General features: G+C 41.2%; 1 protein-coding gene and 1 pseudogene across 1 annotated transcript; both read right to left on the bottom strand.

The window, feature by feature from the left end:
* Nucleotides 1–4084: 4084 nt before the first annotated feature.
* LOC117444909 (zinc finger protein 681-like) lies at nucleotides 4085–13115 on the bottom strand (annotated as a pseudogene).
* A 5044-nt stretch (nucleotides 13116–18159) lies between these two features.
* On the bottom strand, nucleotides 18160–22313 carry LOC117444908 (visinin-like protein 1). Its single transcript, XM_034080297.2, has 3 exons — nucleotides 22146–22313; nucleotides 21136–21351; nucleotides 18160–19903 (listed from the first exon to the last, which is right to left on the bottom strand). Exons 1-3 carry the CDS (start codon nucleotides 22305–22307, stop codon nucleotides 19706–19708), a joined length of 576 nt encoding a protein of 191 aa, XP_033936188.1. The 5' UTR covers nucleotides 22308–22313; the 3' UTR covers nucleotides 18160–19705.
* Between the last annotated feature and the right edge of the window lie 797 nt (nucleotides 22314–23110).

Below are 23110 nucleotides of genomic sequence, written 5' to 3'. Positions count from 1 at the left end.
CCTGTGCTCCCCTGATCCCAACACCAACGCACTGCGCCACAGCCTCCCTGTACATAATTGTACATCTGATGTGTATCCACTTTAGCTTTTTTACCTGTGCTTATGTTGTTGCTGTGCCATCCTTTATACTGAGTCAATGAAGGTGAATGGTTGCTCAGGAAAAGTCCTGAAGAATCCAACTGGGTTCAATAGCTGGATCATTCCTGTTCTTCGTCCGCAGTGGAGTGACATCTCGTTGTTGTTGACTTGCATAACAACAAATGTTAGTTTACAAGAAGTCCCCTAACATTTGATTCATAGCTGATGACAAATAAATCCTGGGATCTACAAAAGTGAATGTGTTTCATGCATCTGATGTGTATCCACTTGAGCCTTTTTACCTGTGTTTACCTTGGTGTATGCTGTTGCCATCATGTATACTCAATCAATTACATATTTTGCCAGAAAGGTCAAGCTTTAGGAACACAGAGCAGTTCTTATCTTGCCATAACCATAGCCGTGGAGGCAGTGCCAACTAAAATATAATATTGGTGACAAAACACACAGAGCCATCGGTGCAATTGTTACATTCAAATTTCTCTGATATTGTAGGCGTTAATTATCTATTTATTATATGTAAATACTTTGATGTACATAATTTAACTGCAACACTGGTGTTTTCAATTGAATGCACTTTATACAATAAAGTGGTCAGTGTTACAGTTAGTCGTGAAATATGAATTATTGAATGGAATAATGGGGATTAATTTGTTTATCTATATAAGTGACCTGCTCTATCGAAATCAGTCGCATTGACCTGAAGACACATTTTGAGTTGAATACACTGCTGGAAAGAGCAGATTCCTAGCTTTCTAATGATATCAGGATTGTTGTTGTTCTCCAAATATTAAGCGAAATATGTCACATTATATAATGACCGTCACCGAGTCATCGTTTTGAGAAAAAGGCCTTTAAAAAGTTTTCTCTTCTCTGGAAGCCATCGCTCCGATTGATTATTAGCAAATGATCAAAATACTACGGAGGCAGTGGCGGTTTTACAGGGTGGCACGGGGTGGCAGCTGCCACCTTAGAAAGATGCCTTGCCACCCCAGTTGGCAGCTTTGTTTTGAAAAAAAAGTTGTGGCTCATCGGACATTTATGAGAGAAAATCTCTAATGTCCGAGTGCAAGTGAATGCAGCACAAGACGCGAGCCTTGCAACCCCGGCCCTGGAACGAGCATGGAAATATGATTGGCGGCGATTTAATTTGAACGGGGGACGGCGCAAAACGAGAAGCATTTTGGATCCAAGTAGACTGAAGGAATGAGGACGTATTTGCGGTCAGTGGCGGCGCCAGGGTATGGCTGGGGTAGGCTACAGCCATACCAAGAAATGGCTTGGCCCCACCATGAGACATGATGTTAAAGTAAGCTAAATAAAGTCTGCCAACTCGCGGAGTAAACTGCACCGACAGCAGTTAGTCAGATCGATTTCAGCCGCTTGTCTGGAAATACCAAAGACTAGAAACGGTTTTGAAAACTTTTGTCACGTAGTGATCTTCTTCTCAATAGAACATCTTTGATAATGTCTTCTGGCCAATCAGAATCACGATAACGGCGTGGTCTTGTTGCAGGAAGTCCCGATACATCGATACAACATTACGTGTTGATAGAAATCAACACGTAATGAAATGAGACTCCACGGTTTGATGAGTGATAGGTGTGTGGGCCGTCTTTCATGTTGACACACAGAACAATGGGGGCAATCCACCCTTATCCACAATGTAAAGTCATTCACAGCCTCTTCCCTCTTCTCTCTGTGAGGAGCAGCAGGTTCAGCTTTCAGAACAAAGTAACAAAAAACTAAATACCATTCATTTTTTAAATATGTCGTGGAGTAATAGATGTATTTATGTTTATTCTCAAGAGAGGACCAGAATGTGTGCAGGGGTTGGGCTTTCAGCATGTCAACTCTTTCACCTGTGGGGAAGTTGCAGGATTGGCTCCAGGTCGCCCTTTTTATTTACTACAAGATAAATGTGCCTTTTTATTTCATACAGTTCAATTTGGATTGAGACAGGGAAATAATCTAGACCTCACGCGTGGCGTTTCACTGTCAAGGGGAGCGTGTATGTAATTACATTGCAAATACTGACTTGAGCCCCACCACTGTATGGGTTAGCCCTACCATAGATTACCCAACACAAACACTCTGGAGCCGCCACTGATTGCGGTCTACAATGACAGAGAAGAGCATGTCAAGTTTGGCTGTACTCAGCATTGAATCAAAACGCACCATAGCTTTAAAACTTAATAAGTTTGCGAGGCATTTTGCTGATCAAGATGGTAATCGCCACATTCAGCTTTTATAGGCAACTTGATGCTCTGCTCACGGATGAGTCGATGAGAATAATAAACTGTTAAGATGATGACCTTACTTGTGTATAATATTTTTCTTCTTCTTCTTGGTCTGCCCCCAAAAAACAGTTTCAAGTCCTGAGAAAGTCAAATAAGACAGTGTGTAAAACTACACTGCCCAGCCGAAAAAAAGTAACAGCCTCAATTTAACTAGGCCAGCAGGTAAGGACTCTCCACTGGATAATAACTGCAGCGCTGTTTATGTGTTAGCTGAATACACGTTTTTTTAACCCTAACTGATGCAGTTAGTCACTTCTTTAATGTTTGTTCTTTCTGATGTAAAGCCAAGGTTGTAACTGTTTGCAATGAAGTCGTGGGGCGCTGAACTGTTCTTTTGATTCCTTTGATTTTTGATAGTAATTACTAGTCTTTCAAATTTGAAGGAGGGTGAGCAAGCATCTTAAATCATCTTAAATGATCTCCTCCAAAAATATATAGTTTATTTAATAATAACAATGAATATGTGCATCATAACAGTGATTGACAGCTGATAGGAATAATATGATTGTTAATTTTATCATATTCATTCAGACAAACATCGACAAGACAGTAATGAATGTACTTATTGCAGCAGTCTGCATTGATTTGGTACCCCTGCTGGTCTAAGAGTGAAACCAACTCATTCAGTTCAAATTCATTAAATGATGTCTGCCAGCTTATATTTAATATAATCCTTATTCACTGATGTGCCACAATAATGTCACCTGATGTTGAGTTAAAATATCAATATTGTGGCTTTCCAAGTTAACATTGATTGATATGACTGCGATTAAATTAGCATATACTTCTGCCAGGGAATGCCACCCCTGAAATTCTCCTGCCACCCCATGAATATTTTTCTAGATCCGCCCCTGTACGGAGGGAAGATATTTTCGTTTGGATCGCAAGTGTATTTGTGTAATTTTGCGTTTGTGTGTATTGTGTTTGTTTCTCGGGGAAAACCCTCACGAGAAACACCGGCTGTTGTTTTGCCTGCTGTGACGTTAAGTTACTCCGTTCTCCGCTTGTAATTATGCCGAAGCTTCAAAGCTGTATTTATCATCTGAATTTGCTGAAACAAGTTTAATATTCTGAAAGCCAAGACTTTGTTTAATTGAAATCAGATGAAAACAAACTGTAACAGACCCTGCCGTGTTATCTATGATTACTATACGCGTACATTCATAATGTCAGCGGAGGGGGGGGGGGGGGGGGCGGCGCTGCGGAAGAGCAGATTGCGAATGAGAGGTGCCTGTTTTCGTCCCTTTACAAGCTTCAAACATGTATTTATCGTGTGATTTAGGAAATAATTTTTTTTTTTTACGCAAATCCACGTTTATTTTTTAAATGAGCCGTTGCGACTTCCGACTGATTTCGATAGAGCTGGTCACATATATGGACAAAGGTAGAGTGCCACATTACACAATGTTCAGATGACTTTGCCCAAAAGCAAATATTTAAGTTGCTTGAGTCAGACTCAGAAATATTAAACCACTTTTAAAATCAGACTCTTGAGTCATAAGGAAATCTATAAAGATATCTCACGGAAGAAAAGACACATTTGAATGAAATAAGCTTTATTTCGATGACTTAAATTCAGAAAGACTCTTAAAATATAACTCCAGCCCTCTGGACATCAGGAGGAGGAAACAGCTAGCTTGCCTCTCATCGTTCTTCAAAACAATGCAGTGTGCATTCGCTCATGGACTTTAAAGGTGAATACTTTGAGAAAAAGTTTTTCCACACTCTTCACACCAGTACGGTTTTTCTCCTGTATGAATACGGTGATGTGATTTGAGATGACCTTATGTATTGAAAGTGTTCCCACACTCTTCACAGCTGTACGGTTTTTCTCCTGTATGAATACGTAGATGTGATTTGAGAGAACCTGAGTGAGCAAAAGTTTTCCCACACTCTTCACACCAGTACGGTTTTTCTCCTGTATGAATACGGTGATGTGATTTGAGAGCACCTGATTGAGCGAACGTTTTCCCACACTCTTCACAGCTGAACGGTTTTTCTCCTGTATGAATACGTTGATGTGATTTGAGAGCACCTGATTGAGCGAACGTTTTCCCACACTCTTCACAGCTGAACGGTTTTTCTCCTGTATGAATACGTTGATGTGATTTGAGATCACCTGAGCGAGCGAAAGTTTTCCCACACTCTTCACAGCTGAACGGTTTTTCTCCTGTATGAATACGTTGATGTGATTTGAGATCACCTGAGCGAGCGAAAGTTTTCCCACACTCTTCACAGCTGAACGGTTTTTCTCCTGTATGAATACGTTGATGTGATTTGAGATGACCTGAGCGAGCGAAAGTTGTCCCACACTCTTCACAGCTGAACGGTTTTTCTCCTGTATGAATACGTTGATGTGATTTGAGATGACCTGAGCGAGCGAAAGTTGTCCCACACTCTTCACAGCTGAACGGTTTTTCTCCTGTGTGAATAAGCAGGTGGCGCTTTAAAGTTCCAGATCTTGTGAAGGATTTGTCACATTGCTGACAGCTGTGACATCTCTCTTTTCCTTTCGGTTTCTAGAACAGACAGACAGAGAAAGAGAGAAAGTTAATCTAAAAAGCATAAATACATTACATTACATTTAGCTGACGCTTTTATCCAAAGCGACTTACAATAAATGCGTTCGACCAACAAAATACAAACTTGAAGAAAACAGAATCATAAAGTACATCAGGTTTCATAGAGCCAAACATTTCAGGTGCTACTCAACTGGCTTTAGGTAAGCCAGTCCTTTGTTAGTATATAAGTGCTTTGTTAGCAGTTCTATCGCTCGAAGTGGAGTCGAAAGAGATGAGTTTTCAGTCTGGAAGGTGTGTGAGCTTTCTGCTGTCCTGATGTCAATGGGAGCTCATTCCACCATCTTGGAGCCAGGACAGCAAACCCACGTGTTTTTGCTGATGGGAACTTGGGTCCCCTTCGCAGCGAGCCGTTTGGTTGATGCAGAGCGGAGTGCACGTGCTGGGGTGTATGGTTTAACCATGTCCTGGATGTAGGAAGGGCCAGATCCATTCGCAGCATGGTACGCAAGCACCAGTGTCTTGAAGTGGATTCTAGCAGTTACCGGAAGCCAGTGGAGGGAGCGGAGGAGCGGCGTGGTGTGGGAACATTCAGGAAGGTTGAAGACCAGACGAGCCGCTGCATTCTGGATGAGCTCAGAGGTCGGATGGCATATGTAGGTAGATCAGCCAGGAGGGAGTTGCAGTAGTCTGTACTGTACTCGTTCGCAGGAGAAAGTAGGAAGTGGAGCGCACAGGAGACAGCAGTTTCATTGCAGACTGTTATGTTTATGTGGGGAAATACATACATTATTTGAGATATATTGCAAACTCGGACTCGGGGTGTAGTTATTTGTTCAAGCACCGGATCGGCAAAACAGGAGAGTCTGTGAACCAGTCTTGCCTTGACCTATGTATTCATGTCTGTGACTCTCACAGTATCTGCTGCCCACAGCTGCTTTATAGAAGAAAACCTCCTTCACGTCATGAAATCTCTGCAGCACCAGGAGGCAGTAACGTGTGACTCAGCAGAATCTGAGAAGAGCAGCACCAGCTGCAAAGAGCTGTGCCTTCACTGTGTTTACCCTCATTGTGTGTGTGTGCAAGAACATCATGGAATCCACATCTACAGGTAGCAACAACGCTAAAGCAGTGGAAGTCTCATACAGATTGTCAAGAATTATCACAAAAAATGGGAAAGCGCATACACTCTGTGAGGAGGTGGTGCTGCCATCAATTAAGGTGGCGGTGAGTGCTATGCTGGGTGAAAAGGCATACAAGCAAATGGACTTGATTCCATTGTCAGACAGCACAGCGCAGAATTGAGGAATTGGCCAGCAATGTGAATGACCAGCTAATAGCGCGGAAAAAAGCCAGTCGATTTGTTTGCACTACAGTTGGATGAATCAACTGACATAGCTAACCTTGCCAACCAACTCTCATACGTAAGGTATGAACACAACGGAGAAATAGAGGAGGACTTTCTCTTTTGTAAATGTTTGCCAACACGCACAACTGCAGAGGCACTTTTTGACATGTTGAACAGTTTCATAACGGAACATGGGATTGATTGGTCAAAGTGCGTGGGCATTAGCACAGACGGGGCAGCAGCCATGTTAGGCCGACACAGTGGGCTTGTTAACCTCTTAAGCCCGAAGGTCCCCCCCCCCCGTTTTTTTACGAGACTATGTCTCAGGGCTTCTTAACATTTATGAAACTATTAATGTTTCATACCCTTTTAAAGGTAAGAAACGCCGCTAACTGACAATAAGAACAATCGTTAGCTAAAAAAAACACAAGAGTAATACCAAGCCTTTGAATTAGCATTGAGCGAAAAAATGCTAACTAATGCTAACGCTTTTTTACACAGAACTCACGGTAGAAATGCCCTTATTACTATCTTAACTGCACAAACAAGATATACGATTTAAAGCTGAGACTCCACAGATTCCACACATGTAATGTCATCACTGTCCGACCTCGAATTCCTGGAGCCATCAGCCAGAAAAGAGAAAGTAAACAACATCCGGTTTCAAAAATATTACAATAATTCCGTCTTGCCTTTTTTGATTTGTGATCAAAAGTTGTGTTCAACGGAATAAAAACGCCGCTCAAGGTTAATCCAATGTCTTTGTGTCACGTAGAATTTTTTACTGATAATCCATCATCATATTTATGGCAATATACTGGGTATAAAGTTTTGCAGTCCAGGCTTGTACTTTCAGATATGCTTCGTTTGCTTCTCTATTACGTCCGCAATGGTAATGTTTACGTGGATTTGGGAACTGCACCTCGATTCTATTGGATGTAATGGTTAAGAAAAAGGTGTAAATCACGCGAATCGACCAATGGGTTCCAGAGATATGGTCCTGCGTAAAGTATAAAGAATGCGAGCCAGCGGAAGCACATTACGCAGCAGGCTCTACTTATTGTTTACTACGTAAGGAAGCAGGAATAACAGAGCAGATTTTTTTAATTATTTTTTCTTCACAACAGTTGTATTTGGATGGAATGAATACCTATAGTGAAAATTCAAAGTAATAAAATGGTTTTTACAGTGAAAAAGTTCAAATTACGAGGTGACTTTGCCTGGAATTTATTTTTCTAAACCGCTCTAAAAAGGTCAGATTTCACTTTTTTTTGCATCAATCTTGATACAGGGTACTTATATGTTAAAGTTTGGATTCCTAAAGCTTTTATTCTACTAACCCATCATTCAAGGGTGGTTTCACTATAAGTAATGGGGTTTTTTAGGCGGACATTAGAATTTACATGTTTTTACTATGCGCCATCTGAATTTACTTTAAAATAAAAATATCCAGTGTTTCCCATAAATTGATTTAATTGTGGTGGGCCGCCACAATTAAATATCGTTCGCCACAAATAGATCTCGTAAAAAAAAATTCTGGTGTCTGTGGTTATTTAAACATTCCCTGATAAACGTTATTCAGTGTCAATAAATGAGTGCTAATCCCAGTGTGCTCAGTGTACAACATCACATGTCATTTCACCTTCGATGAATTTTCAGAATAAAAGTATTAAGTAAATAGTGTGAACTTCCGGTTTTTTCAGAATAAAACAGATTTAAATTAAATAGTGTATTTAATTCAAAAGTACGCCATATCAACATTGATTTTAATTTCTAACAGTATGTATGTACATCACTATGTATGTAGTATGTACTGTATAATGTACACATGTAGAGTTGTAGAAAAGACATGGTGTACAGACAGTACACTCTTGACACAAAAATACACACACGCACTCGCGAGCTTCCCCAGACCAGTAATACAAACGAAAATGTGTACAATGACGTTTTAAACAAATATAAATGTACAATAAGGAACAAAAAACTAAATGATACCCACATGAAACTTGAGGATATTGAGAAAGCCATTGATCAAAATCAATTCTGGGATCTGTGGAACAACTTCAACACAAAACAACCACAAGCATTACCCGTCCCAACGGTGACATCTGGAGAGAACATTTAGAAAGCCTTAGGGTTCTTACACCTTTTCCAAAGTCAAATTCAAGCACTTTCCAGGTGCACTTTCAAGCATCTTACAGCTGTTAAACATTACATATTTATATACACATACTGTTCGAGCCATTTGTCCTTTTGTTAAAGAGAGGCGCGTCAAAACCCACACCCCCGATAGAGGTGGCTATTAACCTGCAGACAAGGATCAAGACGCCACCACACATACTTATACTCAAAGGATTATTTCCCTCCCTCACATTAAATCAGATGTTCTTTATGCCATAAACAACCACATGTGTTTCGTGATAGCCTTCTACACGAGGATGACAAATTAAAGAAAAGACAACCAAGTGTAATATTTCAAAATGAGTGACCCATCTGTAAGTAGACGAGTAGATCTGTAAGGCCTCCCATATAACCTGGCTGAGCCAATATACAACTATCAGCCAAATAACTTTTCAATTCATTATTGATTACTATTTCTGAGGTACTTTTAGGTTGGAAGTGAACATAAGTCAGAGGTACATGGTGTACTTCTCCTCCACTACATGTATTAATACCTTCAGTTACTTCACAGATGTGGATGAATGATGTGAAATCTAATCAAGCGTTGAATCAGACTTTAGTTCCACCTGGAGTGAATCCACCAGCTACCCTGCAGTAGTGTTGTCACGATACCAACATTTTGGTTTCGATACCAAGTCAAGAATTGCGATTCCGATTCTTTTTCGATACTTTTCTTAAAAAAAGGGAAACACGGAATATCGGCTTTAAAATGAGGAATAACAGATGATTTTAGCAGTCAGAACAGCTAAAGCAGCAGTGTTACTAAGAACAGAAACGCCAAAGAGTCACATCTAATATAAATATATATAAAAGCATTTATTTTAATTGTGTAGCAGTGAGTTTAACATTTTGGCAGCACTGTTGAGCATTTTGAAAATGTATTTTCATGCCTCTGTGCAAGGCTTAGTCTTTCTATCTTTATAGCCACTGGTGTAAAGTAACTAAGTTCATAAACTCAAGGTACAATTTTGAGATACTTGTACTTTATTTAAGTATTTCAATGTTTCTTTTGCTACTTTGTACTTCTAATCCACTACAGTTCAGAGGTACATGGTGTACTTTTACTCCACTACAGTTCAGAGGTACATGGTGTACTTTTACTCCACTACAGTTCAGAGGTACATGGTGTACTTTTACTCCACTACAGTTCAGAGGTACATGGTGTACTTTTACTCCACTACAGTTCAGAGGTACATGGTGTACTTCTAATCCACTACAGTTCAGAGGTACATGGTGTACTTCAACTCCACTACATGTATTGAATCCCTTTAGTTACTTCACAGATCTGGATGAATGATGTGAAATCTAACCAAGTGTTGAATCAGACTTTAGTTCCACCTGGAGTAAATCCACCAGCTACCCTGCAGTCTACAAAGTACTTCAGACTAGCTGCACCTTCACCAGCTACCCTGCAGTCTACAAAGTACTTCAGACTAGCTGCACCTCCACCAGCTACCCTGCAGTCTACAAAGTACTTCAGACTAGCTGCACCTCCACCAGCTACCCTGCAGTCTACAAAGTACTTCAAACTAGCTGCACCTTTACCAGCTCTGAGAACACTTTCATGATCAATCATTATAAAACACATCATATATATTATTCTGAAATGGACCAATCTGCACAATGACTACTTTTACTGTCGCTACTTTAATACTTTTACTTGAGGAACATTTTGAATGCAGTACTTTTACTGTAACAGAGTATTCCTACACTCTGGTGCTTCTAGTACAAGACCTGAGTACTTCTACTTTTACTGTCGCTACTTTAACTATATTTTGATGAGAATACTTTTGTACTTTTATTTGAGGAACATTTTGATTTCAGGATTATTCCTACATTCTGGTACTTCTACTTTAACTCAAGTACAAGACCTGGGTACTTATACTTTTACTCAAGTACAAGATATATACTTATACCACCTCCGTTTATAGCCTATGAAAAAAAAACTAATAGAAAACGAAGGCTAAAGCTAACGTTAGCAGATAGTGATGCTAGTTTGCTAGTTAAGTTTGCTCAACGATAATATTGCGACAGAAAAACTTTTCAGTGCACATCACGCTCTGCCGCTCCGACAGGGAGCTCTGCTCTGAACGGCCCGTTCACAGACTTCTGGCGTCTTTTTTGTCAACAAGCCGAGGCGCAGCGGCAGTTGCACTCCCACTTTGCAGCCATGCTTCTCGTTTTCTCACATGCTCTGGCAGCTCGCACGTGGCCACGTGCACGAGAGAGGGGAGGGACTTCGAACGTGCTTGAGAGGAGCGGGACTGCAGGCACGGCTGCAGTGCAGGGAGTGGAAGCAGAGCGCTGAATACACACGGCTCTTATTAAAAACGGCGCTTCTTCTTTCGTATAACGTTAGATGTCCAACTCGGTGTCGTGTAGCCATTCCCGCATCTCTGGTCCTAGGTCGAAGAGGCTGGCTTCCGAGGGTGGTCTATATAAGGGGCAGATGGTGATTATTATTATATGGAAAAACGGTGCTTTTTCACGGGAGTACTTTTCCCCGTCATTCTTAAAGTACCGATACTAATGAAACGGAGGAATCGTACCGTTTTTAACGGCAGGGTATCGCGGTACCTTTCAAGTATCGGTACACCGTGCAACACTACCCTGCAGTCTACAAAGTACTTCAGACTAGCTGCACCTCCACCAGCTACCCTGCAGTCTACAAAGTACTTCAGACGAGCTGCACCTCCACCAGCTACCCTGCAGTCTACAAAGTACTTCAGACTTGCTGCACCTTCACCAGCTACCCTGCAGTCTACAAAGTACTTCAGACGAGCTGCACCTCCACCAGCTACCCTGCAGTCTACAAAGTACTTCAGACTTGCTGCACCTTCACCAGCTACCCTGCAGTCTACAAAGTACTTCAGACTAGCTGCACCTTCACCAGCTACCCTGCAGTCTACAAAGTACTTCAGACTAGCTGCTCCTTCACCAGCTACCCTGCAGTCTACAAAGTACTTCAGACTAGCTGCACCTCCACCAGCTACCCTGCAGTCTACAAAGTACTTCAGACTAGCTGCACCTCCACCAGCTTTGAGAACACTTTCATGATCAATCATTATAAAACATATCATATATATTATTCTGAAATGGACCAATCTGCACAACGACTACTTTCACTGTCTTTCACTATATTTAGATTGAGGGACTTTTACTGAAACAGAGTATTCCTACTCAGGCTCACTTTATGCTGCGTTTCCATTGCAGTTTAGGAACTGGGGCAGTAACTATAGTAACGCAGTGTAGGCGGAGCCGTGACGTCATCTTCAATGCGAAACACAAAACCAGCCGTTAGCTGTTAGCACTCAGAGCTCTCAGCTCCTCATGTCTGCTCAGAAACTAGACAGAAGTTAAACAAGTACAAACCACAGACTGCCTGTGTCATGGAGAATACAGTCGCTGCTTTATTTATGTCTGGAGGCCGTTGTTGTGAGTGAGGACGGTCGGAGCATATACAAGACGCCCGCCTGGCGGAAACGCTGACATTAGGAATATATCGTGATGAAGTGCGCACTGACCTGAGCTCCAGGGGCCTCTCTCTTCTTCCATGGATCCATTTAGTCGATGTGCTAAGCAGAGGAGAACATGAGAGAAAGGTCAGATAGTTATAAACGCTACATGCAAATGACTTTAACCATTACTATAAAAAGTTATTATTATTAATATAATACAAATATTTAGATGTAATTCATCATAATCTGTGTAGCAACTTACAGCTCAGTTTGTTCACTTTTATTTCATTAAAATGACTTTATTCACATAGAAAGTGACATTAATGGTTGTTTGAACCAGGGTTATAACGCTACCTGTGTCATTAACTATCACCAAGTTAACACAGAAAGCAAACATTAGCTAGTGAGACTGTTTAATGTACTCCATGTATACAGTATTTTCTGTATATTGTGTATTCTTTAGATACTCTAGTGATATGTGTCCTGTGTGCTTGCTGCTAATGCTTCATTTTATTATCTTATTGCATCTTTTAAATATGTTTAACTCGTGTAATGCCTGAAAACACTTCTGCTGGGACACAATCATTTCCCAGTTTAAGATAAATCATTATTTAAATGAAGTGTAACTATTTATCTAATGAGCTAAACCGCCGCTTAGCTTAGCGTTAGCTGCTAACTGAAGAACCCCATTCATTTCAATGGGAAAAATGCTACGTCACGGTGATGAATGGCGATGCTAATAAGCTAGTTAGCATATATTTAAAACCATACCTATGGTAAAGAGCACCAACACAACAACTCAAACCGTCTTAAAGACAACTGGTGTAATAAATAACTAACAAAGTCAGCTGAGCATTACAGATCAACTGTTACTCCCCAGAGCCGAACTGGAATAATAACTGTAGCTGTTAGCCGATAGCTTGTAGACTTTAGCTGTTAGCCGATAGCTTGTAGACTTTAGCTGTTAGCCGATGGCTTTTAGACTTTATTTAAAGATAATTTGAGACTATTTTTGGCGCACATTTTAAGTTTTGTTGTGAGTTTCTTTCTTCCAAGATTACAGCGGTTGTGTTGAATAAGATAACTTCTGATTCGTGATGAACTGTAAGCTAAGCTAACAGGTGTAAATACACTTAATGAAACCTCTGTAGGTGTTTAATCCACTCACTTCGTCTTCGCCTTCGTCTCTCGTTTTTGGCGGATTGCAAAGAACTTTAAAGGTGCATCTTCTTCTTCTCTCGTTTTTGGTGGATTGCAAACAACTTAAAAGGTGCATACCGCCACCTACTGTACATGAGTGTCTTGGCTTTTAGCACTGTTAGAACCGTGAGCCGCTACATAACTCTAAACAACGAACATTAAATCATATTTTCATGTTAAACATATTGTTTTTATTCCAGTTGAATATTGTGATTGAAAAGCCTAAGGAGGCTGGTAAACATTGCAAAGAGGGATTTGTATTCCTTACTAATATTCATAAACGTAACCATGTTGTAGCCTGATAAAGGCGGTTAAAGCATATCAAAGAATACATTTATTAACTACATTATCTCATTTAGCAGTAGCTTTTATAAACAACAACAAAGACGTATTGACGAGTCGTTGAACCAGGAACCCTGCGATCGTGAGTCAACTGCTGTCCAGCTGAGCCGCAGCTCACACGCTGAATCTCCCTGAACACACTAACATATGTATTCCTGTATTTATTCATTCATGGTTTTCCCCCTACATTTATTTATGCTTGTATCTATGTAGCCCAGGCATCCTCAAAGTCCGGACTCCGGTCCTGATCCGGACCGAACCACAACTTACACTTTTTTTTTTGAAACATTTATTTTGGACCTTTAAGATTTGTATTTGAGTACCCCTGATGTAGCCTATACTTATGACATGTTCCGACCTCTATATGAGTGAGGGTCTGAGCTCTCTTGATTCCATCGTGTCCCCGGGCCCGGGTACAGGAGGGGTAATATGTTCTTATTATACATCCATGGGTATTATGAGCGTTGTGGTTCAACGGTTCAACCGATCTGAATCGCTTCGTGAAGCAGTCACGTGGTATCGACAGGCAGCGAGGCTTCGTTTGTCATCGATGATGTCACTGGCCCAAGATGATACAAGCCTCGGTACATGCTTCACAAAAAGCTTCGTGGATTACTCGACACACGCTCCGAAGGATCGGCGCAATACATAACATCACTAACTGCTTGCACCCTAACGGCTAGCACTGTTAGCTGTCAGCACCATTAGCTATTAGCTGCTAGCACTGTTAGCTGCTAGCCCCGTTAGTTCGCTGCTAGCAGTGTTAGCTGTCAGCACCATTAGCTATTAGCTGCTAGCACTGTTAGCTGCTAGTCCCGTTAGTTCGCTGCTAGCACTGTTAGCTGTCAGCACCATTAGCTATTAGCTGCTAGCACTGTTAGCTGCTAGCCCCGTTAGTTCGCTGCTAGCAGTGTTAGCTGTCAGCACCATTAGCTATTAGCTGCTAGCACTGTTAGCTGCTAGTCCCGTTAGTTCGCTGCTAGCACTGTTAGCTGTCAGCACCATTAGCTATTAGCTGCTAGCACTGTTAGCTGCTAGCCCCGTTAGTTCGCTGCTAGCACTGTTAGCTGCTAGCCCCGTTAGTTCGCTGCTAGCAGTGTTAGCTGTCAGCCCCCTGGCTGTTAACACCGTTAGCTGTTAGACATGTTTGGTGTCTTAATGTTAAGCTGTTAGCTGCTAGCTTCCAGCTCCAACACAGTGAGAGTCCTGTGAAGTCTCATCAATCCAATGTACATTTTGATTTGGGAACCTTTTAAAAACTCATCACACATTCTAAAATTAGCTAGTCCTAAAGGGTTTTAAGTCTTTAACTGTTCCCTCGCAGGCCTAGTTGAGTAAATAGCAGTATTACATGTTCAGTTTCAAACAGAATGCATTTGCTACTATTCAGTATTAAAGGGTAGTGGGTTTAAGGAACCAACAGTTTGTTAATTGTTTAAAAAGATAATAAGAAATGGTTTTAAAAGCTTTTAAACAATTGTTCACGAGTCATTTAAACTCATAATAATATTATACTGTGATATTTCCTGTTTTAATGTTACAAGTCTCGTTCTGTCTAAATCCCAAATAAATGTACTTTAATGTGATGTAAAAGCAACACATCTACCTGTTTAAGAGGCTGGAAATGGCATTTAAAGACATTTCTACAGAGAAAACCACTTTACAGTTGATAAATGATCTCTAAATGTGAACTTTCCATGTTTCCCCCTTAAAACACTCCTCCTGCTGTGAACTCCATGTGAAGAATCAAAATCAGTGTTAAAATAAATTCAGATGATCTAAAAACTCTTCTTTTCCCACACATTCATCCACACATTTCATCTCCCATTAATCACACCTGACACCGAGTCTTTTGAAAAAGCCTGGTGATGGTTTATTCATTTTAATCACTACCGAATACATTTCAGGTGCAACACATGCCACATGTATAAAAGAATACAGTCACTTGTATTATGATTTTTCCATATTTGATATAAACATTTACGAGACAAAGAATCGGACACAGTGACCGGACTGAAATGTCTTAAATAATACAAATATATATCGAGGGACGGTGAAAATCCTCCGCAGGCAGACTCTCGGTCCACGCCTGCAGAAAAAGACTGAATATGGGGAAGCAAAGAACTTTTGAAAGAGTATTTCTGAATTAAACCTCCACCTCTTTCAAGAGCTTCGTGGTCTCCTCTCTCGAGGGTCCTGCGTCTTGAATGATTGTTGCAAACAGAATAGATTTCAAGACTTTTCAATCAAAAGTTTCTCCTTTTTTACAAAACAGTTTTCAGGAATGCAGTGTGTCCAGTAAACATATAGGAGGTCTTTTTCCTCCGTCTTTTATTTCTTTTTGCTGCATTAAAAGTGGAGTCGAGCTCCCAGCAAAAAAGGGTTTTTCTTTTCTTCCTGTAAACATGTTGATATGTACTGAGCTAACTTTACTGAAGTCTATCAAACAAGCAGCCTGGGAAAAAGCAAGAAGCCAATTTTAGGAGTGATTTCATAATGCACGAGTTCTGCATTTTAGCATCTCTTGATTCAGCGGCAGCAGTTCGAGGAAATGATCATGAAGAAGGAAAAACTGCTCCATAAATATATATATTTTTCTGCCAACATAAGTCAATGAAGCGTAAAAAATATGACATTTACAAGGATGGAATATGAGACGATGGGCTCCTGGGCACAGAGCTGTTGTTTGTCTTTGCGTCTCTTTGTAGTCACTTTAAGTCTCTTTGTAGTCATGGTGAGTCTCTTTGTAGTCACTTTGAGTCTCTTTGTAGTCATTGTGAGTCTCTTTGTAGTCACTTTGAGTCTCTTTGTAGTCATGGTGAGTCTCTTTGTAGTCATGGTGAGTCTCTTTGTAGTCACTTTGAGTCTCTTTGTAGTCATTGTGAGTCTCTTTGTAGTCATTGTGTGTCTCTTTGTAATCACTTTAAGTCTCTTTGTAGTCACTTTAAGTCTCTTTGTAGTCACTTTGAGTCTCTTTGTAGTCACTTTAAGTCTCTTTGTAGTCATTGTGAGTCTCTTTGTAGTCATTGTGAGTCTCTTTGTAGTCACTTTAAGTCTCTTTGTAGTCACTTTGAGTCTCTTTGTAGTCATTGTGAGTCTCTTTGTAGTCACTTTGAGTCTCTTTGTAGTCACTTTAAGTCTCTTTGTAGTCACTTTGAGTCTCTTTGTAGTCACTTTAAGTCTCTTTGTAGTCACTTTAAGTCTCTTTGTAGTCATTGTGAGTCTCTTTGTAGTCATTGTGAGTCTCTTTGTAGTCACTTTAAGTCTCTTTGTAGTCATTGTGAGTCTCTTTGTAGTCACTTTAAGTCTCTTTGTAGTCACTTTAAGTCTCTTTGTAGTCATTGTGAGTCTCTTTGTAGTCACTTTAAGTCTCGTCACTTTAAGTCTCTTTGTAGTCATTGTGAGTCTCTTTGTAGTCACTTTAAGTCTCGTCACTTTGAGTCTCTTTGTAGTCATTGTGTGTCTCTTTGTAGTCATTGTGAGTCTCTTTGTAGTCACTTTGAGTCTTTTTTTAGTCACTTTGAGTCTCTTTGTAGTCATTGTGTGTCTCTTTGTAGTCATTGTGAGTCTCTTTGTAGTCACTTTGAGTCTCTTTGTAGTCATTGTGAGTCTCTTTGTAGTCACTTTGAGTCTCTTTGTAGTCATTGTGAGTCTCTTTGTAGTCACTTTGAGTCTCTTTGTAGTCATTGTGAGTCTCTTTGTAGTCATTGTGAGTCTCTTTGTAGTCACTTTAAGTCTCTTTGTAGTCACTTTGAGTCTCTTTGTAGTCACTGTGAATCTCTTTGTAGTCATTGTGAGTCTCTTTGTAGTCACTTTAAGTCTCTTTGTAGTCATTGTGAGTCTCTTTGTAGTCACTTTAAGTCTCTTTGTAGTCATTGTGAGTCTCTTTGTAGTCACTTTGAGTCTCTTTGTAGTCACTTTGAGTCTCTTTGTAGTCACTTTAAGTCTCTTTGTAGTCATTGTGAGTCTCTTTGTAGTCACTTTGAGTCTCTTTGTAGTCACTGTGTGTCTCTTTGTAGTCACTTTAAGTCTCTTTGTAGTCACTTTGAGTCTCTTTGAAGTCACTTTGAAGTCACTTTGAGTCTCTTTGTAGTCTCTTTGAGTCTCTTTGTAGTCATTGTGTGTCTCTTTGTAGTCACTTTGAGTCTCTTTGTAGTCACTTTGAGTCTCTTTGTAGTCATTGTGTGTCTCTTTGTAGTCACTTTGAGTCTCTTTGTAGTCATTGTGAGTCTCTTTGTAGTCACTGAGTCTCTTTGTAGTCACTTTAAGTCTCTTTGTAGTCACTTTGAGTCTCTTTGTAGTCACTTTGAGTCTCTTTGTAGTCACTTTAAGTCTCTTTGTAGTCATTGTGAGTCTCTTTGTAGTCACTTTAAGTCTCTTTGTAGTCATTTCAGTCTCTTTGTAGTCCTTTCAGTCTCTTTGTAGTCCTTTCAGTCTTTATGTAGTCCTTTCAGTCTCTTTGTAGTCCTTTCAGTCTCTTTGTAGTCCTTTCAGTCTCTTTGTAGTCCTTTCAGTCTCTTTGTAGTCCTTTCAGTCTCTTTGTAGTCACTTTGAGTCTCTTTGTAGTCATTGTGAGTCTCTTTGTAGTCCTTTCAGTCTCTTTGTAGTCCTTTCAGTCTCTTTGTAGTCCTTTCAGTCTTTATGTAGTCCTTTCAGTCTCTTTGTAGTCCTTTCAGTCTCTTTGTAGTCCTTTCAGTCTCTTTGTAGTCACTTTGAGTCTCTTTGTAGTCACTTTAAGTCTCTTTGAGTCTCTTTGTAGTCATTGTGAGTCTCTTTGTAGTCACTTTGAGTCTCTTTGTAGTCATTGTGAGTCTCTTTGTAGTCACTTTGAGTCTCTTTGTAGTCACTTTGAGTCTCTTTGTAGTCTGTGGGTCTCTCTTTGAAGTCATTTTGTGAATCTCTTTTAGTAGTTTTGTCTCTTTGTAGTCACTTTGAGTCTCTGTGTAGTCACTTTGAGTCTCTGTGTAGTCACTTTGAGTCTCTTTGTAGTCTCTTTGTAGTCACTTATTGTATCTTTGCAATCATTTCGTGTCTTTTTCAAGTCATTTTGGTTTTACTTGTGTTACGTCTCTTTGAAGTCATTTTGTGTCACTTTCTAGTTGATTCATGTCGCTTTTCTGGTCATTTTACATCTGTTTGCAGTAGCTTTGTCCCTTTGTTGTAATTCGTTGTATCGTTGCAATAATTGTACGTCTCTTTTTCGTTGATTTGTGTCTCTTTCTTGTCGTTTTACATCTCTTTTTGTAGTCACTTCGCATCTGTAAGCAGCCAATTGTTTCTGTTGATGTCTGTTTGTTGTCCCTTTTTCGTCATGTTGTGTCTCTATGTAGTCGATTTCCGTCGCTTGTCTGGTCCTGCTGCATCTCGTTGTCGTAGCAGTGTCTCTTTGTCGTCATTTGTTGTATCTTTGCAATCAGTGTGTCTCACTGTCGTCGTTTTGTTTCTCTTTGTCGTCGATTTACGTCTGTTTGAGGTCATATTTGAGAGTGGCCCCTGCTTTCTGTGCCCGGGAGACCCCGCTCAGTAATCCCTCTGTGTGTGTGTTTTAAAGTGAAACTCTTAACCCACATCTGCAATCCTTCTGTAAACTGAACACGTACAGGTGTTTCCGGATGGCGAAAGCGTGCTCCCACGTTACTGGAGGTGAGCGAACGCTGTGATGGTCACATACTGTACATCCCATGCAACAATACTAAATGCATCCATAGGGTTTCTCTTTTATAACCACCTAAAGATGCAAAAGGTAAGAGATTCATATTTTTCTGACACATATTATATGCATGCAAAGAACCTACTCGTCCTGGTTCCACCGTGTGAAAACAGCCTCTCTATTCTCCACGTCTGGATAGTAGACACGGTTACAATTATCATAGGAGTTATTGTTTAGTTAGTATAATGTAAAGCGTACAGCGGCAGCAGCGGTGAACACGGGGTTTTCCTAAACACTGCAGGAACATCACGCAGTGCTCCACTCATTTACAAGCTACATGTTCAGGGGTTTTACTGTGCACAAATCACGGGTTTGGAGATAGAAACGTAGGATATCTTTATAGCTATATTCAAAATTATTCAGCTTTGACATTCTCATGCATACAACCACAAGAAGCGAGTCCATTGAAAAGTAGTCCAAGCATTGTTTTTTTTGTGTTTTCCTGTGGGGATGGCAGAGAACCTAAAGACATTAAAACATGTGCTGCAGTCCAGAGTGTGTTTACAGAGGGAGGGGAAGGAGAAGAGTGTGAACGAGGGAAGATGGAGGTCTCACTTCTGCATGTCGCACTGCAGCAGAAGAACGATGGACGGGTCGCTCTTCGCCGCCTCCTTGAACTCGTCCAACGAGATCTGATCGTCGTTGTTTTTATCCATCTTTCCGAAGATCTTGTCCACCCTCTGCTGCGGTGTCAGGCCGTCCTCGTTCATCTTCATCATGATCACCGTGCCCACCATCTTGTAGATTGCCTGGTGGAGAAATGAACACGAGGAAAGGAGGGTTATGTCATCCAGCATTGGGGCGAGAATTTAGATATTTCACTCTGAATACCAAACATAACTGATGAGGAACAAAGCTTTACTGAGGATGCATTCTGGACCTTTGAAGGAGACAGCTCTTTGACTGACCCTGCTGCGTATCATATTCCGCTCTGTTTAATATGGGCTCAGAACAGTCTCATAATACACACATGCACACAGAAGGATTCAAACTTGTATTTCCGGATCCATACTTGTGTTTTTCAATACACACACAAATGTATTCCGTTTCATATACATGTAAATAAAATCCAAATACAGAAAAAAGTTTTACATATGTATTTTTGATCCTCACTTATTAGTTTCCCGTTTAAATCCTCTGCACCTGCAAACACAAACCGCCTTCTGTGCACGGATCGCTGTGCATTCGTGTGTGGGTTTTTTGAGACTCCCCTGACGGTCAGCCGATTCACTTGTAATTTTTTCTATCTATAGCCAATCAGATGTCTCCTTCATTCTAAACCAATCACACGAGCGCGCCCCCACGAGGGTAGATTTCTTGCGTTCATGACGTAGCGCTTCATGTACGCATTTTGCGCAGTGCGGAGCTGACAGCTCCATGGAGCCTGCAGCAGGTGCTAATGTCAGGACACGTCCACTCTCAGTACAGCGCCACTTTCCGAACAGGAAATGCACGCAAATACAAAGAGGATAAAGAAGGATTAAAGAGGATTTAAACGGAAAACAAATATGTTAGGATCAAAAATACATATGTAAAACTTTTTTCTGTATTTGGATTTTATTTACATGAATATGAAACGGAATACATTTGTGTGTGTATTGAAAAACACAAGTGTGAATCCTTCTGTGCGCATGTGTGTATTATGAGACTGTTCTGAGCCCATAGTTTAAACTAGCTCATGCAGAAGCACTTAATCTGCTTGGGTTTATAGGTAGGAAATGTACCTAAATATACCCCCTTTATATAGTTTATAGCATGCAGAACAGGCTTCAAGTTCATGCCTTTATAAGGTCACTTAGAATGAAGATTGAGCGGTCACCTTTCAAGTCAACGAAGACAGAAAACACTGCGGCACAGTTTTTATATTTAAAGGCTTTTTCGTAGAGGTTGTGTTCTACGGTAACGGATCTGTGTCCATTCAAAGCAGGTGTGCAGGGTTCTGTTATTGGTCCCCTGATAAGTTCACCCCCCCCCCCCTCACCTCGATGATCTCCAGCATCTCCACCCGGGTGATCTTGCCGTCTCCGTCCAGGTCGTACATGTTGAAGGCCCAGTTGAGTTTCTGCTCGAAGCTGCCGCGGGACGTTATGGACAGAGCGCAGATGAACTCTCTGAAGTCGATGGTCCCGTCTCCGTTCTTATCGAAGGTCCTGAAGGCGTGCTGGGCGAACTTTGAGGCATCGCCGTACGGGAAGAACTGCAAAGGTAGGAGGGACATGTTTTACATTTCTCAACCAGATTACTGGAACTCATCACAGTTCTGCCATATGGATGGATGGATAGATGGGACTGACGTGTGTAATGAATAGATGGAAGGATACATGGACGGGTGACCTTGACGTAGAACAACTGGAACTAGTCAAATGTTGCCTGTTGTTGGGGCAGTCTCTCAAGAAGCCTTTGACTGGATGGGTGGGTGGTTTAATAACCGTATGCATGGATGACCCACCTTGACGTAGATCTGCTGGAACTAGTCAAGGTTCGACCTGATGGTGGTTCAGTCCTTCAGGATATTTCTGTCCTTACTCCTAGGAGTCTAACCTTTTCTGTGTGTTGACATTTATGACCAACCCTGAGTCTGTTATCTGTCTTAAGGAATGGGAGGCTTCAGCTCCAGCTCTCCTCGTGTCTCTCTGAGTCCTGACTCTCCATTGCTGCAGAGGTTTCCCTCACACTTTGTATGAATGACTGAATGGATAAATGACCCACCTTCTATCTGTTGTATTGTGTCGGAGGAGTCTGCGACATAAGATGTTCATTGTCGTAACTTCGCTGTAGCTCTGGACGAAGGACAATAAGAGCCTTGAATCTTGACGTAGGTCTCAGTCAAAGTGTGCCTGTGGTGGGGCGGTCTCTCAGGAGAGCCTTCGACTGGATGAAGGATCGATGGATGAAGACATGACTGAGTGCACGAGTCACTGGATCAAGGACTGAGTGCACGAGTCACTGAATCAATGACTGGATAGATGAATAGACCAATGGGCGACCCACCTTGACGTAGAGCTGCTGGAACTCGTCGAGGTTCAGCCGGCCGGTGGGACAGTCCTTCAGGAAGCCTTTGTACCACTGCTTCAGCTCGTGCTCGTTGAACTCCGTGTTCTTCACCAGGTCCTCCATCACCTCCGGAGTCAGCTTGCTGTTCTGCTTCCCCATGGTCCTGCAACCACACCAGAGCCATGTGTCCTTTACAGGTCCCCTATCATCTTTCAGAGTCTCTTTCCACAGAGGGGACACATGTTGATGTAGAAGAGACATGGAGAAGAGGGGACACATGTTGATGAAGAAGAGACATGGAGAAGAGGGGAAAACATGTTGATGTAGAAGAGACACGAAGAAGAGGGGACACATGTTGATGTAGAAGAGACATGAAGAAGAGGGGACACATGTTGATGTAGAAGAGACATGAAGAAGAGAGGACACATGTTGATGTAGAAGAGACATGGAGAAGAGGGGACACAAGTTGATGTAGAAGAGACATGAAGAAGAGGGGACACGTGTTGATGTAGAAGAGACATGAAGAAGAGGGGACACGTGTTGATGTAGAAGAGACATGAAGAAGAGGGGACACATGTTGATGTAGAAGAGACATGAAAAAGAGGGGACACATGTTGATGTAGAAGAGACATGAGGAAGAGGGGACACATGTTGATGTAGAAGAGACATGAAGAAGAGGGGACACGTGTTGATGTAGAAGAGACATGAAGAAGAGGGGACACATGTTGATGTAGAAGAGACATGAAGAAGAGGGGACACATGTTGATGTAGAAGAGACATGAAGAAGAGAGGACACATGTTGATGTAGAAGATACATGGAGAAGAGGGGACACATGTTGATGTAGAAGAGACATGAAGAAGAGGGGACACATGTTGATGTAGAAGAGACATGAAGAAGAGGGGACACATGTTGATGTAGAAGAGACATGGAGAAGAGGGGACACATGTTGATGAAGAAGAGA

The sequence above is a fragment of the Pseudochaenichthys georgianus genome, unplaced genomic scaffold (assembly GCF_902827115.2).
Source record: "Pseudochaenichthys georgianus unplaced genomic scaffold, fPseGeo1.2 scaffold_993_arrow_ctg1, whole genome shotgun sequence".
In the NCBI taxonomy this organism is placed as follows: Eukaryota; Metazoa; Chordata; class Actinopteri; order Perciformes; family Channichthyidae; genus Pseudochaenichthys; species Pseudochaenichthys georgianus.
This window is presented reverse-complemented; position numbering and strand designations above follow the sequence as displayed.